At 41.0% G+C, this 16865-nt stretch overlaps 1 protein-coding gene across 13 annotated transcripts in view; it reads right to left on the bottom strand.

The window, feature by feature from the left end:
* mecom (MDS1 and EVI1 complex locus) overlaps positions 1–16865 on the bottom strand; it is a 161698-nt gene that overhangs the window by 14038 nt on the left and 130795 nt on the right. For 2 of the 13 annotated variants that reach the window (XM_027999039.1, XM_027999052.1), the window contains 9 exons: positions 15620–15754; positions 8129–8231; positions 7910–8023; positions 6969–7080; positions 6216–6363; positions 5912–6092; positions 1677–3069; positions 1478–1568; positions 112–138 (listed from right to left, as the gene is read on the bottom strand). In XM_027999039.1, coding sequence (XP_027854840.1) covers positions 112–138; positions 1478–1568; positions 1677–3069; positions 5912–6092; positions 6216–6363; positions 6969–7080; positions 7910–8023; positions 8129–8231; positions 15620–15754 — 2304 coding nt within the window. The remainder of the gene's footprint in view (positions 1–111; positions 139–1477; positions 1569–1676; positions 3070–5911; positions 6093–6215; positions 6364–6968; positions 7081–7909; positions 8024–8128; positions 8232–15619; positions 15755–16865) is intronic. The other 11 variants (XM_027999040.1, XM_027999041.1, XM_027999045.1 and 8 more) reach the window with 11 other exon arrangements.

Genomic DNA, 16865 nt, shown 5'->3' with positions numbered 1-16865 from the left:
GCTGAAGCCATGCAAATGTCCTTGTGTAAACTCCTATTCAGCCCATGCATGAGTTACGATTGAGGGTCTGACTGGTAGAGGACCAGCACTCCAGGTCAAAAATGAACTTACCCAAGTTCTCTGATCTGGCAAACGAAACTGAGGGGCGGAAGAGAGGGAAAAAAGAAGGCAGTCAGAACCAAGGCGTGGTGGATGAATCAACACATATTGCTATAGAGAGGAAGGAGGAATCTTGGTGCAATTAAGTCTGAATGAGCAATGGAGTGTCTGTCTCTTGTGTTATGGCAGAGGTTTGACTGGAGAGACTAATAGTTTCCAACACGCTATGGTGTTCAATAAGCTCATTATGGGAGGTTACAATTCCAACTGCAGAATATAATCTAACCCAGTATTGGCTCGCAGTAAAATTTCCTGCCAGGAAATAATGAGATGAATCACTCAAGGTTTTGAAAAGTATCCCCAGTCCCTTAAGTTTTGCAAACTCTATTTTAACATGCTGCTCACAACTGAGTCAGGTGACCGATACTGAACCCCCACTAAAGTCTACAGGAGAACCTCTCGCCTAGTCTGGCTTAGACCTATGCAAGTCAGGCGTTTGTGGGAATGATTTGTGTGTCCAGACATCATAAAGTCATAAAGATGGCCTAAGCACTCTGTTAGTGTTTCTACTGATAGGACACCTCATTAGGGCGTGTGGGACGACCATGTGGCTGCTGCAGGCTGGGCCATGCCGCAGTCTGGACAGGAGACATAAATCAGACAAATGAAACAGCCTGTAAAAACCAGACCTGAAACGGCCTGAAAAAAGGGAAGGGAAAAGAAAAAAAAACCATACGCCTGAGAAAGTGGTGTTTTCACTTTCCGACGGACCGTTCTCACCCGCAGGGTAAGATTGAACAAATGAACGTGAAAGCGACGTGTCATATACCCACACACGCACACACACTGGAGTACATACGCAGACACTAGCCTTCTGTGGAGCCTCACACTGAAAATGCTGGCACAGAAAAGGCAGGGGCAGAAATCATTGCTTTAAGAGCATATCATTTTTTTATATTGTAATCAAAGACACATTATGAGAAGATGTGTCACAATGTGGCCTTTCTTTGTGCCACATCTGGTTTAGATAGTCAACAATGGGCTTAACAGGCAGTAGCTTGTATAAAACTGGGGGTGCATACTTATCCTCATTAATTCTGTTTGGCCAGTCTGGGACACCCATTGTGAATAGGAGCCTCTCAGAAAAAAATCATAATATTCACAGACAGGGTCAGCAATTGCCCTCTCAATTCTAAACCTAGTTTCCAAGAATCTAAGATTCAAGTTGTAGTGTGGCTAAAGTCATCCAGAATTTAGTTGATTTAATCAAATTAATCTGAATTCCTGTCATTACAAAACATGACCAGAAGGGAGGAGTACTAATACCCCCTTTACTCTATGCTGCCCAAGCTTCTACAGTGCTATAGTCAGAACTTACTTGTGGATGGAAAAGGAAGCCTGGAGTTGGCCGCATGTACTTGTCTTTCAGAGTCTCAAACGGATCGCTCATTCTCCTCTTCTCAACCCTGCTAATAGTAGATTTCTATCAGCTCGTGTTGACTGCATAACCATAAACAGAAGTGCCCATCTTTGCTCTTACAATATGCAATTAATGGAGATACTGGGAATAACAATACCTGTAGATAGGGTCCATGAAAAAAGGTGTGGGCCTGGCATGCTGTAAGGAGGTGTCTGCTTTAGGAACATCCACTGCTCTCTTCGCCTCTTCAAAGCTTTTGTTCTTCCTGGTCTCCTCCTGACATGGAATCTGTCCACGGCCCCGGGAACCCAGGCTTAGATCGAGTGGCTGGTCCTGACCAGTAACATTTGCAACATCGGTTTTGGTGGGAACAAACTGGGACAATTTGCCCTCCTTTCGCTTGGTAGTGAGGTCAAATGGTGACTCAGATGACTTGCTTTGAGCCTTCTTGCAGTCATCTCCTGGCGACTGTGGCTCACCCTTCACGCCTGTTGGTCTGAGGTCCCTGTCTGGCAAGGGGTAAACTGGTGGAGAGAAAGTTGGGAAGAAAGGCAGTGGAAACATAGAGGGGTAGGGCAGAGACCCAACCTTCTTGTCCTGCAAGCCAGCCAGTCCAGCTGAGCCAAAATATTTCTCTGCAATAGAGGCAATGGCCTTAATAGAGTCATTTACAGCCCCTGTTACAGCCGTGTGCTCGTCTAGTGACGACTGCATAAGGGATTGGCCTGGAAAGCCTTTAGCAGTACTGCTCCCTATCAAGCTGGGACTTTGAGGGTCTCTCTCAGTGGCCTTTCTCCTGGGACCTTTGCCATTTTCTCGAGCAACTCCCCTCTCCCTTTCACTGTCCATGTCGCTTTCGAGTTCAGAGCCCGTTGTGCTCTCAAGATCACTCCCACTTGGTGTGCTGACGTCGTCCACATCGCTGCTTTCAGATTGGTCACTTTGCTTGTTCTGCTGTTTTGTGGACACCGAAGAGCCCTGATTGGGAAGTTCTGAGTCATGTATGTCGTTTCCAGGTGAACTGCCATTTTTGCACAGAGCTTTTAACAGTTCTTGAGACTCCAGAGCACCAGGGCTCGGAGGAAGCAAAGGACTTTTCCTTAGTTCTACACCAGGCCCTGTAACAGGTGCATGAGCTGTCTGTCTAATAGGAGCGGAGGTGGCAGGAATGAGCTGTGGCCGGTGATATAGTCCAGAAGGAAACAGGCCGGGGAAGCTGAAAGGAAATGCTGGGGCTGCAGGGAAAGTAAGCCCACTATGGTGGCGGCTTGCGCCGAAGTAATCAGCAAGTCCAGCGCTGCTGTGACCGAGCGTGAGAGCTGATTTGTCTAAGCCAGGGGTACCAGGGAGTGGTAAACCCTGAGCAAACAACCCCCCTGCTGTGAAATGATTCTTTCCTTCACAGAACCGCCGGTGTTTGTTGAGGGACGAGGTGGTGCTGAACATTTGCCCACAGTCCTTGCATTTTATCTGTGTGCGACAGTCAGCATGCATGCGTTTGTGCCGGCAAAGGTTAGAGAACTGGGTATAGGACTTGTGGCATACCTCACCTGCAGGGACACAGAGACAGACGGAGAATGCATTAATGCCCTGACACACTGAACCATAAACACTAGTGTGGAAAAGATAACATGTCTTCACATCTCTAATCGATATCCATTTGAATGACTAAGTGTGGGGAGGAGAAAACACCATTAGTGCTTATGCTCATTTTCCCATCACTGTGACCGTTTAGTTTCCAGCAAACAAAATTAAAAGGTGTGTCCAGATCCTGGCATTGTGAAGGAATCTGCTTGGTTGATGATATGAGTCAGTCACTGCCACTCATCACCTGCACATCAAACCAGATTCCCAGGAATCTTTTGGCCCATTGTCCTCCCAGGGACGCTCCCAAGGAGTCCACAAACAGTCACACGTAGACACTCATTTGGACAGGCAGACACATTCACAGAATATTCTCATAACACAAAGAAATGAAATCACACACAACCACGCACGCAGGCATGTAGACATAAAGATACACACTTTCTCAGCCGCATGCAGTACAATGGCTCTATTTTAAGTTTGTAAAGGAAGCAGAGTTGAATGAATCCTATCCTGCAGTCCAGTTCCCAGGGACAGGTCTCACGTCCTCTGCTGCCTCTCTTCCCTCTCCCCCCTCTGGGCCTCTCGAGTCAGCCCCTCAGCCCCCTCACCTTGTCCCCATGCCTCAGGCCATGTCATCCTGCGCTTAGTGACCTTCCCACAGTCAATTGGGCTGTCACTCTGTCTTGGCACCGGTGTACAGTAACAACACCCGATCCAAAAACAAACCAAAGTTTGATTTTATCTGTCATCACTATTAATATGTCAACCTTATCTGTGTTTGACATTTTATTGGATATTGGAAGAGTTGAAAAAGACATGTTTATATTGTTTTCTATTTTCTTTTTGCAAGTCACAAATGTCAGTTTTGAGATACATATCGCTCCTAGTTGTCTGCTTCCACGCAATAGGATTCTTTATAGATGTGTTGTTCAGACTATTAATAAGAATTTGATTATTGGAGGCATATATATGTGTGTGATTGATCTAGCTCAGACTGGTATTGGATGTTGAAGTAGAGGTAAGGGAAATTTTATGGCTCACTCTCCAATTAGACCTCTGCATACTTTGGATGTCTTCCAGGCAAGAGAGGCAAATGAAAAAGATGGAGAGGAAGAGCAGTATTTGGGGAAGCACATTTACATAAACAGTCTTTTGAAGACTCATAGATCTAGAGAGCTGGAGCAAATGTGCTTTAGAGAGCAATTTTTTTAAAGAAGGAACATTTTATGTCATTAGTATTCAAGTGCCCAAGTAGTCAAAATGCCAAAAACATTTTGAACAAAATGACAATTTGTCACTTAAACTGCTCATAATCTTTCTTGTTATTTTTTGACTATTTTTCGCCATATTTTGAGTTTTGATGTTTTGCACATTTTTGTACAATTGTAAAATTCTCTCTCTCCAAGCAACCATCAGACACGGACATTACATGTATAGACAATAAAGACTATATCACAAAAACATTCTAGTCTGGCAGATGGTTAAGTGCACTTTGAACCACGACTTAGCTGTAACTCCTCCCTTGCAGCAGACATGGCCACTGAGGTAGTCAGGTTCCTTTAGATCACATTGAAAAGTCAGAGAAGCTATAAAGTGTGTGTTTAACAAGCAGGGCTACAGGGCCTGAACAAACTTTAACAAAAGTCTCTTGATCATAAATCATAAATAATGTGACATTTATCGACACACAGCTCACACGTATTACACACCGAACGTGAGATCTGATCCATAGCTTAAGTGACGTAATCAGCCATTACTAAACTGAGGACCAATCATGTAAACACATTCAGGAAAGAAGAATGGGAGATGAGTAATAGAGAGTTGAGTGCTTCCGTCTCACAGAAAAGTGTTAAGACACACACATCCTCGACACATTGCGTGCACTGAGATACAAACAGAATCCTGTGAATGTACAGAACTTCTTTCCAAAACACATACATGTCCTTCAACGGCAGTCGGTCAAACAAACATCTTACAGACACACACATGATCTTGTCCAGACAGCTGTCACATTTCTCTGTCTTTTTTTTTAACAGAGCCATTAGTTGTTTTTAAACCTGCATATTTCCTGCTGATTACAGCAAATGGACTATTCGCAGGGCTGTACATGTGGTTGCTATTTATGAGGAATGGTGAACATGGAGGAGGCAGGAGAGGAGAAAAAGAGAGAGGGGAATAATGAGGTCTTCAATGGAGATGCAGTCATTCCTGCCTATGCATATATATATATATATATATATATATATATATATTTATATGTGTGTGTGTATATGTGTGGGTGTGTGCCTGAAACGCAGGATGCATTAAGTGTGTTGACAGGTTTGTATAAGTTTGCATAAGTATAAAAGAAGGAAAGAAAAGAAAAAGACTGAAGGGGCAAAGGGGAAAGATCACAGTGCTTCAGGGGAAAGAGGAGATCAGATCTCTTGTGGTAGTGAAAGTGTGAAAGGTCAAAATGTGTTTGGGTCTGGCTGGTGTTGACGAGAGGGGGCGTAAGTGTATGCTTAAGTGAGCAGGCATCCTAGAAAAAAAAAGGCTGTTAGCCCCTCTGTCTTCACCAGATCACACTTGGTCACTGTGACAAAGTGGCAGGCCGGTATTACTATACAAGCAGAATATGAAGGTGCTGAGGCAGGAAGAAAACAAACTGCACAATTCTTGTTTAGACATAAATAGTACAAAAAAATGTCAGAATAAATGACATTACAAAAAGCTGAAAAAAGATCAATTACAGTTTCTGCAAAATCATAATTTTTTTGTCATGAAGTCGTGTTGTTATTGTTATAATGTACTGAGGAGACTTACATAGGTAGGGTCTTAGTGACTTACACATGAAGGGCTTGACACTGCTGTGAATGTGCTTATGCTGCTTGAGGCCCGAAGACGTTGCAAACGTCTTTCCGCAGTCGGAGCAGGCATGGGCCCGAGCCCCGACGTGCTGAGAGCGAATGTGCCTCTGCAGGTTACTGGGGTCTGTGAACACCTGCTGGGGGAGCAACCAAAGAGACACACAGGGGAGTTACTATGTGATTCAGCTGAAGTGTGCAGAAAAAGAAAAGGAGTGTGTAGAAAAGAGCCATTTATTAAACAGTCCCTTCCATCACTTTACCTTTGAGCAGTTTTCACATTCATAGTGCTTGCCACTGTCATGCGACATCTGATGTCGGATCAAGTTTGATTTCCAGTTGAAAGCCTTGGGGCACTGATCACACTTGTATTCCCTCTCCTCAGAGTGCGACTGACTGTGGTTCTCCAAACTGGAGGAAGACAAAATGAGAAACCAACAATCAGAATTTGTCAGATTGCTTGGGGTGCCTTACAAAAGAATCTACCCTCAAACTTTCTCAAATTTTGTCATTATTATTTGCCTTGTATTTCAGTCACTCTATCTTCCCATCAAAGTTTTCCTTCCTTACTTTAAGCACATCTTCTAATGACAAATATTGCCCTGGTTTTTGTTTACTTTTCTGATGAAATTTAAAAGTGAGGCACTAAACATATCTCTGTGAGAAATTCAAGGCTTAAATTCTTATCATAACTTTACTCCCCATTAAAGTTCTCCATAACTCTACCACTGATGTGCCTGTTGTGTTCCTTGGTCTTGATGATATTGTAGCTTACTAATATTGTCAGAAACCAGCCATATTTAAAAGAAATTTATTTACATGCATATAAATAAATCTCTTTTTCCTAATTGGGTGATTTTTGAAAGCAGTAAATTTTATTTAATGGTATCATGGAAAGGAGAGCTAAACACATGCACATGCCAGACTTTTTAGGTGTTTGTAAAATAAAAATGAAAAGGACACTTTTTTTTTTCTACGGTAATTCAGGTGGTTGGATATTTCTGTTCACTTCATACCTCTGGACATCAGGGAAGACCTGGTCACACTCCTTACACTCATGTAGGCCATGAGACATATGAAGGGGCCGCAAATCTTGAGGTTCTTGAGCTGTCAGGTCAGCGTCCCCTCCTATGCACAAAAGAAGAACATAAGGACATATTATCCATGAATTCTACAAGAAGATTTACAGACTTGCACAAAGATAAAGACTTACGAGGTGTATTCGTAAGTCTCCTTCCTCCCTGATTCACACTTTCTAAAATCTCATACCAACTTATTTCTTCAAATATTTCAGATGATTCTCTATGTCTAGTTCTATCAAATGTTCACATTTTATCGTATTTGAATGGTATTTCTTAAATATCCATCTGACATTCGGGTACACTCTACTCAATTGACGTGGGAGTTTGTTTTATTTACAGTGAAATAAAACTCTGATCACTCCCTCATGCTGTCTGCCAACTCATAAAAAGTACTTTAACCCATAGGAACAGCATAAGAAATCTGAGAGGGTTTGAAACCCTAACATGCATTGCCTATACTTGAAACAAGTTGGCATAATTACACAAATAAATGAAGCTTTGTTCCACAAGGTTATTTGACCCAAAACCTAAGGTATATGTCTTACCTCAATTGCTCCTTTTTCCACAGAACAATTGAAATGAAGACTAATTGTGATTTTACTATAAAATGTGATTATTTTTCCATATTACCTACTTCCAGTCTCAAGAAATAACGATCTTTGTTAAACATCTATCGTGTATAGGTTTAGATAAATCTCTGCTTCCTATTTGTAGACTCATCCCTTCACAGTTTATTCCTCTGTGAGCTCAACTTTAGCACCTAACACAGATATCTGTTCACCCTCTCCAGCCGCTCATCCATCTTGTCACTCATCACAGCTCAGAGTTTACAGCAGCATAAAACAGGCATGCCTGTTTAGAAACAGAATTCAAACCTGGGTTGAGGAAAGCAGAGGGAGGCATCCCACACGGCTCCTTTTGATGATCCAGCAACTCGTTGCGGGACTCAAAGTGCTGGTTGCAGTCCTCACAGCGGTACTGCCTCTCCTCTGCATTGTGAAAAAAAGAGAAGCTTTTGAATACAAAGTGAGATGTCTAAAAAAAAATTGCATTGAAAGTGGAAAAAGTTGTGTATTTGTGTGTTTGATGCATACCATGAATATCAGGAGCCATTGTGTCGCAGAAATACTCTTCAGCCTTCATGAAAAGTAATAGTTCCTCGCCAGGAAAAATCTCTCTAGTGACTTTGTAGAATATCTGTAACACACAATATATATATTTTAGTGATTTAAAAGACATGTTTTTTGGATAAAGGTAAGATAAAGCAGCACTGAACAAAGCTACTGATGTAACTTGTTCAGTTTTTGCAGCTTGTCCTGGTCTATGGAAAAGGAAAAGTGTTACTAAAAAAAGGGAAAGAATTCTAACTTTAATCTCAAAATGCTGAGATTAAAGTTAAAAGAACAGTAAACCTTCTGAGAGAAAATCAAAATTTCCTTTTTTTTCAGCGGCCCTAATCTTCTTCCGTACTGGTTGAATGTTTATAGCACAATTTATATTTTTTACACACTACCACAGTTGAGCAGCAGCGAATGTCCCTCAAGGTAGTTCCTGGTGCATAAACACACACATAAACACACAGATTTCCGCAGTTGTTTACATGGTTAAAACACCACAAAGCTACCGCAAAGGATTACCATACACATGAAAATACACTCACTCATTAACTTGTAATTAATCATCTTATGAGACATCCATCTTTGAATATATGAATGAAAGCACAAACAACTATCCTACTGAATAAATACACAGCCTCATGACGACGCACTGCAAAAAATTACCGTGGGCAGGAAGTGGTAAATTACTGTGTGGACAGAAAGCTTGCTAATTCAACAGCGAGCAAAATAAGCAGGCAAACTGCTGAAGAAGCGGTTGAGTTAAATTAAATTCATCAGCTAAGGAAGAATCTCCAAGCAGGAAAGTAAAACCACCTCTACATGCTTTCATTTTAAACCAAGACATGCTCCACAAATTTCTTCTCCAAAACATGCAAACAATATGGCATGTACTGCACAAAGGCCTGCTGAGCAGGTGAGTGTCTATTTAGGCAAAGATGGGGGCGGTCACATTAAAGAATCAGCTGAGAGACCCTGCGACTGTGGAGCTTCCCATGGACACACAATGGCCTTTCTCTGCAAAACAATCACACATGGGGTTATTTTCAGCACGCTTTGGACGTTAAACATATCAACTTCCTCTGCTGTGTCAACATGACAATGATGATGGAGGAATTTATTAGAAATGCATTGGGGGATTGATGTGGAGCGGGTGAGAAAATGCTTCTGGGAAGCCGTGGATCACAGGTAGGCGGCTCATGAAGGGAATTCTTGAATAACGCGACTGCAGCAGCAGAGCCACAGCGGCTCCATGTCAGGTTGCGATAAGTATCTTTGTCGAAATAAGGATAATGAGGTATTCTGTAGCACATAGCGCTGTTGTGTCTGTCATTGTTCCTAAGTCTGGCAAATGACATCATACTCAGAATTACACTAGCAAGTCAGGAAAAGGAATATATGCATTTTAACACCTTACTGCCTAACTTTATTTACAATTGTATGAAAAGATTACTTATGTCAAGTAGAAGTTAAATCAAATAGAGATTGATCATTTGAATATATGTGATGTGTAGTGTATAAGTATTGGTGTAGCTAAAATAGGCTAAGGCAGTGGTTCCCAAAGATTTTCTGGGCCCCCCTATGGATTTCAATAAACCCCCCCAAAAAAGAAAAAAAATCAACTGGGTACACACATCGTTCAACCAGACAGAAACCTATACACATATTTTGTTTTCAAACTCCACTGAAGTTTATTTCACACTTCAGGTTGGAATAAAACACACTACAAACCATCTTTATAGTGAAACACTTTTGTGTAACTTTTTTTTTTTTTCATTCATCCATACTGCTTCTTGCGCCCCACCCCCCTGCAATGGTACTGTGCCCCTCCTAGGGGGCGCGCCCCACATTTTGGGAACCACTGGGCTAAGTAATTAGGAATAACACCAGATGGCAGAAAAGGGAATCAAATATGATCTTTGGTAGGTGTGGAATATGCATCAACAGGCATTGGTGAAATAAATGTGGCACCCTGGCTACATTGAGGCTGGAGATGGTTTTGACATTTTGAGAGTATTGTCCAACAATGCCTGCTTGTCAGACTGATTGAATAACACTGAGTTGCAAAGTCAATGAAGCGTCCTTCTCAAACTCTAACCAGCATGCTTAGATAAAGAATCGGTGACAGATTGACAGGCACTTACTAAGTGACACATACCCTGAGTGACTAGCTTTGAAACCTCCAACAGGAGATTTTTAATTAGTCTGTGCTGCATTTGATCATCTCTAGTACCAAATTCTTTATTTAAATAAATTTAAAAAAATAAGCATTTCAAATCATTTTTTTCCCATTATTATGACTGTAGATGAACTACAAAACTTACATTTTTGGACTAATTAAATTTGGTATGGACACACATGAATTATGTAGATCCAATATTGGTGCCAGAGTCCTAAAAATAACTTGTAATTTAGAAAAAAACTTTGTGGAAAAAAAGAAATGGGTTCTTAGTTTTGCAAAAATCTCAGCTTGTTCCATCAGGAACCAAGGGTATATCGTTGCATCATATGAGCAAGCATATGAGCCTCGCTTCCCAGGAGAGTGATAACCCTGTCCTAGAAAAAAAATAATATGCTTTAAAATAATATGTGGATAAAAGAGATAGCCTCCTGCACTGTGTTAGAAACACTGACCTACATGGTTAAAGGACATCAGAGGAGTTCAAGGATATTTGAAGAACTCTGGTGAACTATATTGAGCGGGGTTGTTTGTTTTGTTTTCAGGATTTGTGTTTTTAAGTCAAATCTTAATACTGAAAAATAATATGGGGGGGAAACAAGAGAAACATTTTGCTTTTTCACCAAAAGAATTAAAGGAACTCAAGTGTGAGGGTTCTCGTTCTTTGCCATGTTTACTTCAACTTTATTGTAAACATACAGGCGAGCATAAATGGAACGCTTAACATGCTTGAGCGGACAAACAGAACCTAGCTCCAACGGGCCGTCACCTCTGTGAGGTCACCAAAATATTGATACTACGAAACAATCAAACAGCGGTTCAAGCAGATTTGTTATTCTGTAGAAAATCCGCTCAGACGCTGATACAGAGGCTGAAGACAGAAGCTGTTGAAAACCAAAAGGAGAAGTAGGTATATCAAAATCACAAAGAATGTCAATAACACTTTTTCAAAGAGGCAAGTTTTTACATTTGGAGTATTGTGTTTAAACAAAAATAAATTTATCATAATAAACATCCATAAGTGAAGGAAACTCTTAACAAATTGCAGGCACAGATGTCCTGCATGCTGAACTTTCCACAAGTAAGAAACTCTGTGGTCTATGAGTCATCTTTGATAAATGAATTACTTTAGAAAAAAAAGGGAATCTGCAATAGTTTAAGAACACACAAGTGGGTAAAGCATGGCAATTATGAACGGGAGGGGAACTCTACTACTTCCACGAAGATCACCATGGATAAACACAAACAGGTAGCAACTCTGCACGAGTGTGGAGGCACCACCAGCAAACACCCCCACTTCCCACACAACCACACACACACACAAAGACAATCCCAACAACACTTTAACAATAGCTTTAAGTAATCACTGAGTGCAAAAATCCAGGCTTACTAAGTCAGAGCAGCGGTAACCTGCTGCCTCAGCTTAAAAGGCAGTGAGCAACATTCTGTAGTTCACCAATTTATTTTTTTTACAAAATTGTCACATACAAGTTAAAGGCTTAAGTGTAATTTATATTTGACCTTGTTCCCTGTATTAGTGTATAATTTTTTTCTATTTATTTTTCTTATGCGCTCATAAAGAGGTAATGTGTTATGGTTGAACTACTTGTTACGCTGCCGTTGCTGTGTCTTGCCTGCTGATTTCCTCATATCCACAGGTTTGCCATTTGCTAACGCTATCAAAACGAAATAAACTTACTGGTGGCAGAACGTCATGCAAAAATCTTTAAATTGAACACTGCTTAAGAATTAAGAAAAGAGAAAGCTGTGAGACAGTGGATGAACAAAACAGGAGCAAAACATGAAAAAAGTCACTTTCAGATTTTGCAGGCGAATCGTGTACTCAGACACAGACAGGCATATCAAATCATATGAAATGATGCAGAAGGGGGTGAAGAGAATTTGCACACAATTCCAGCACATTGCCTGAAACTGACGAAAAGTCAGCATGACTCAATTGTTCTCATATTAACCCTTACGCTGAGAGTTGCTTTTGTATAAAGGGCTCATCAGATTTCAATTTTACAATAAGAGTTTATTAATGAATAAGCTTCAAACTGTTATCTCTGTGAGTTACAATCAGCTCCATTGTATGCACACTGCCACATGCTCCAGAGCCACTTCATTGCACTCAATACTGAGTGACAATCAATGGAGCAGATGAGATTAACTCTCATATCCCTCTGTACTGTATTATGAAAGGCTCTTCAGGGCCTCGTTGGATGATGTTAATTACACTTTTTAATCAATTTTCCATTTAGTTGAATCAGTAGAGTGAGGAGCGCAGAGAAGGGTTTTTAAGTGCTAATTGCCCCTAATTATCCTCACGACAAAACATGAGGGGATCTGTGCTCAGAGAGCTGCAAGCGTGTTGTTTAGGGGCTTTCTGAAGCCTTCAGCTTTGTCTCAAAAACAGCCAAGAGCTCATGATCAGCGCAAACAGCAGCCACAAAACTATTAACTGGATTGTGTGAGTGCTAAAAAATACTTGTGCTGGAAATTAAATACAAGAAAAGGGTTAAATATACCTGTGAAAAAAGTACAACCTCTGGAAAGTTCAGTGTGACTGATAAAGTAAGGTCCCTCCTTTTTTTGTCTTTAGCAATTTTCAGTTTTCTTTGAGGGCTGACATTGATTCTGATTATGTTGGCTAATAAAATTTTTTTCCTGCCAAATATATCAAATAATTGATTTTATAAATAAGCCATAGTTTCTCCATAGAGTAATGCTTTTAAATCCGACAGAAAATGAAGGTGTTATAAGGTTATGTCAATTTATACATCAAAGCATATGTTCCTAATCTTTGTCAGATTTTGTTAAACTTAATATTAAAAAATTCCACAGTTGAGTGATGGGCTTATAGACTGTGGGAGTTTTTAGTTTTGAAAATACTGTAGAGGGAAAAAAAGATAATTGTTTTAAGTATTTGGCCTGTTGCTCACTGATTAGAGCTCATCAACAAAAACCTAATCAATCCTTAAATGACTCAATAGTACATTGCAATTTCCAATAGTGTCCTTATTCCTCTTCCAATTTATTGTGAAATGATTCTCTTATTTAGAGCTAAGTGTGATAAATTAAAGGAGGTATAAACAACAGACCATATCTCATGCTGTCTATTGTAAATATTTTCTGATTTCAGTTTTTTATCCAGTTCACTATAGATTATACCTTCTCAAATTATGTAGTATACATAGATAAGCAAACAAGAAGCTGAAATAGTAAGAAGAAGCATAATCTACAACAAATCTTGTATTTAGGGGGAAATAAATGGAAGAAAACAGGGTTTGTTTCACTCATTCCTTCCTCTTCCACTCCCCTGTTCTTCTGAGATTACTCATAAACTTTTATAGTAAACAGAACTGGGTCAAAAATGAGAGGATGGAAGCCAGTTTTACTCTCGTGCAGGCAGAGGTGCTTGTAAAGGCCCTGCACAAAATAACGACCAAACACACCTGGAAATTGCTGTCGTTGTAGGACAACGTCCGAACGTAAATCATGCGACAAATCGTTTCTGTCCGACGGCTAAGAAAGAGTCCCTTAAATTTGATCCCGAGGGAAGATTTTCCAATTCATCTGAAGCCCTCAGTAACACTGTGAGGCTCTTCTGCGAAAATCTGGCGGTGGTGTGTGTAATGTGTGGCGTAATCAGCGGTTTCAGGCTGAGTTTGGACTCAGCGCTTTCTCTGTGGCTGTAAAAAAGACCTGCTGGAATCAGGTACTGTGCGGCTTCAACATTTCCAGCTCGGAATGAGGAGCATTGGGAGTCATCGAAACCTCAATGAACAATTCACAGCCCTGCGTACGCACACGCCTGCACACCCCCACACACACACAGGCACTGCAACTTTGGTTTGGACATGGGCAAAAGCCCAAACAAAGGCAACACACAGGTGTGTGCACACACACTCCGGAGACATAATGAAACACTCGACACACTCGCAAAAAAAGGGCCCCCATGTGCTTAGAGACACAGGGACAGACGCACACTGGCAGAATCTGACAGCAGCTTTACAAGACCACCCCGTTTAGTCTATTCATTTTCCAACGCACAGACGGGCATTGTGGGAGGCTACAGTGTGTTTTTGAAAACACCGGCGTTGGCCGGAAGGCTTAAAGACAGCGCATTGTGCAGTGTTGTGACAGAGCGTGATACTTAACAATCACCTCATCATAGCCATGTCCGTGACCTGTGGGAGCCTTACACAGCCACCCAAGCAGAACCGCGACGCTGACAGCGAGTCGCACCTCGCGTCGCAAGCAGCTCAGGGAAAGCTCTCTCTGCTTGTTTGTCTCTGTCTTTTACCAGAGTGGGGAGGTAAGCATGCATGAAAGAGCTCCTGCTCCTCTTTATGAGGCCCTCCTGCTGTCTCTCGTCACTGAGATGTGTGAAAGATGAGCAGAAGATAAGTGCCTTGGCGGCTGAGCCATATAGTTTTTGGAAGAAAATTAAACCCAAAGGCTAAATGTGACAAAAAAAAAAATACACCCCCAAATCAAACAGAAAAGAGTTCGTCGAGCAATTTGAATTTAATCCTGCGCAAAAATGTAGTTTTTGCGCAGTGTCAGATGACACTGCAGAAAAGTTATCTAGTTGGACCACCTGTGAGATGATGTTTTCCGTTTGGGTCAAGCGATCGTGCTCTCGACACACGCGTCAGGTGAAGTTTGGCCCAATGTCTTCCTGCTTTGGGAGCCTGCTGGCTGTGAGGATTACTGAGCTGAACAGGCCCTCATGTGTGCAGCACGCACCTCTCTACAGCCAGGTGAACAGCAATAGGGCTTCGGCATTCCTGGCATATCTAAGCGTTTATATCGCCAGCGTGACCGGGAAGTGTGCGGAACTATCATCCCGGGGGCGGCCGCCTCTGATCGTTCCCTGTGGTCTTTGTGCGGCAGAAGGCAGCAAACAAATACAGAGGTAAAACATGCAGTGATGATAATATGAAGAGCTGCGTGTGTGTCCATGTGTTTGTTAGGTGAGGACAGAGAGTGCCAGCCACTCATAAGACTATCTGGCTTACATCACAATAACATCATTTGACAGCACACAGCAGGCTGGATGTTGAAAAGTGCAGATACAAAATTATGGCTTTGGAGTTGTTTAAAAAAAAAAAAAAAGGTGGAATTTAAAAACCCTGATTCATCTTGCCAGGCAGAAGACACATCATCATCTGGGGATTTCAAGAACAAGTCATTCGCTTGAATTTTCTCTCCTTCTCTGGTTTCTTTCACTTTGTTGAGATGGATTTCATGTCACACGGCGCGTCTGAGGACACGATTCCACATACCTGCTCATCTGTCTGGCACGCTCTGAGGTTATGCTGCGTGGCCGCAGGGGCAAACTGGATGTGCTTCAGCCAGCTCCCTGCATCTGGTTTGCTGGCATCCAGGCAGAACTTTACATGGCCTGACCCATCCAAGATCTGCAGAGAGAAAGAGAGAGAAAGAGAAAGAGAAAGAGAGAGAGGGAGAGAGAGAGAGAGATCAGACTTTGATCAGTATCAGACCAGGTTACTGTGTCCAAACACTGCCTAACCGCATACCTCCCACTAAGAAATCCCACTTAAATGTTAGGAGCTGCTTTGTGAGGCAATGCGCTCACTCACACACACACACACACGCCCACGAACACACACAAACACACATGCATACTGAGAAATTTGCACAAAAAGGCTGAACAAAAATACAGTAAATATTATTTTAGGAATTATAAAAGCTGATAGGAAGTAAAAGAATGAAATAAAGAAAAGTCAGCATTTTTTATGTTAGCTTTAATTTTATTTCCACACTTTAAAGAAAATATTTTAATATGTGATGTCATGGATTGAAACAACCACAGAAGAGCTGAAATTCAGTAACATAATATAAACAAATCGAAAAAGTAAAAAATAAAATAAAATAAAAAGGAGAAGCTGGTTATAAAAAAGATTTTAAAAATGATTTAATGTTTCAAAATCAAAACGAATTAAACAAAAAAATAACAAAAAACAAAATACAACAACAATCTCACCAAAACACAAAAAATACAAATATATTTATTTTAATGTCCATATTATTTTAACTTGAAACCAACCTCGAATTTTATCTAATACTGATGCTTAGCGAATTTCATTTAAAGAAATGCATTTACAGAACTGCATTTACTGATTTCACAACAAAAGCAAAAGTTGTTAATAGAATAAAAATTTTAATAGAAATTATACCAAAAAAGCCTGTTCTGCTCTGGTTAAGAGGTGTACTTTTAAAGAAAACGATTTACGAAAAAAAAAATTTGATTAAGCAAATCATTAGGCTCCTAAATTTTGCAGCATAAAATGTTATAACGTTGCGTTTGAAATGCTGCTGGTTTCGGCAGAGCGGTTGTAAACTTTTGCAGGGGAGCAAATCAATTGCAGGAAACCGCCGAGTGATAAGAGTTATGAAGACAAGCCGATTGTTAGGATGCAAAACAGATTCTCTTCCAGGGTCACAAATCTGCCTCAGCGCCTTTGTGTTAGTCTTCGACTGAATAAATATTTTGCATATATATCTACA

This window comes from Xiphophorus couchianus, chromosome 18 (assembly GCF_001444195.1).
Source record: "Xiphophorus couchianus chromosome 18, X_couchianus-1.0, whole genome shotgun sequence".
Lineage (NCBI taxonomy): Eukaryota > Metazoa > Chordata > Actinopteri > Cyprinodontiformes > Poeciliidae > Xiphophorus > Xiphophorus couchianus.
The sequence above is the reverse complement of the archived record's forward strand: the minus strand, read 5'-3'. Positions and strand labels throughout refer to the sequence as shown.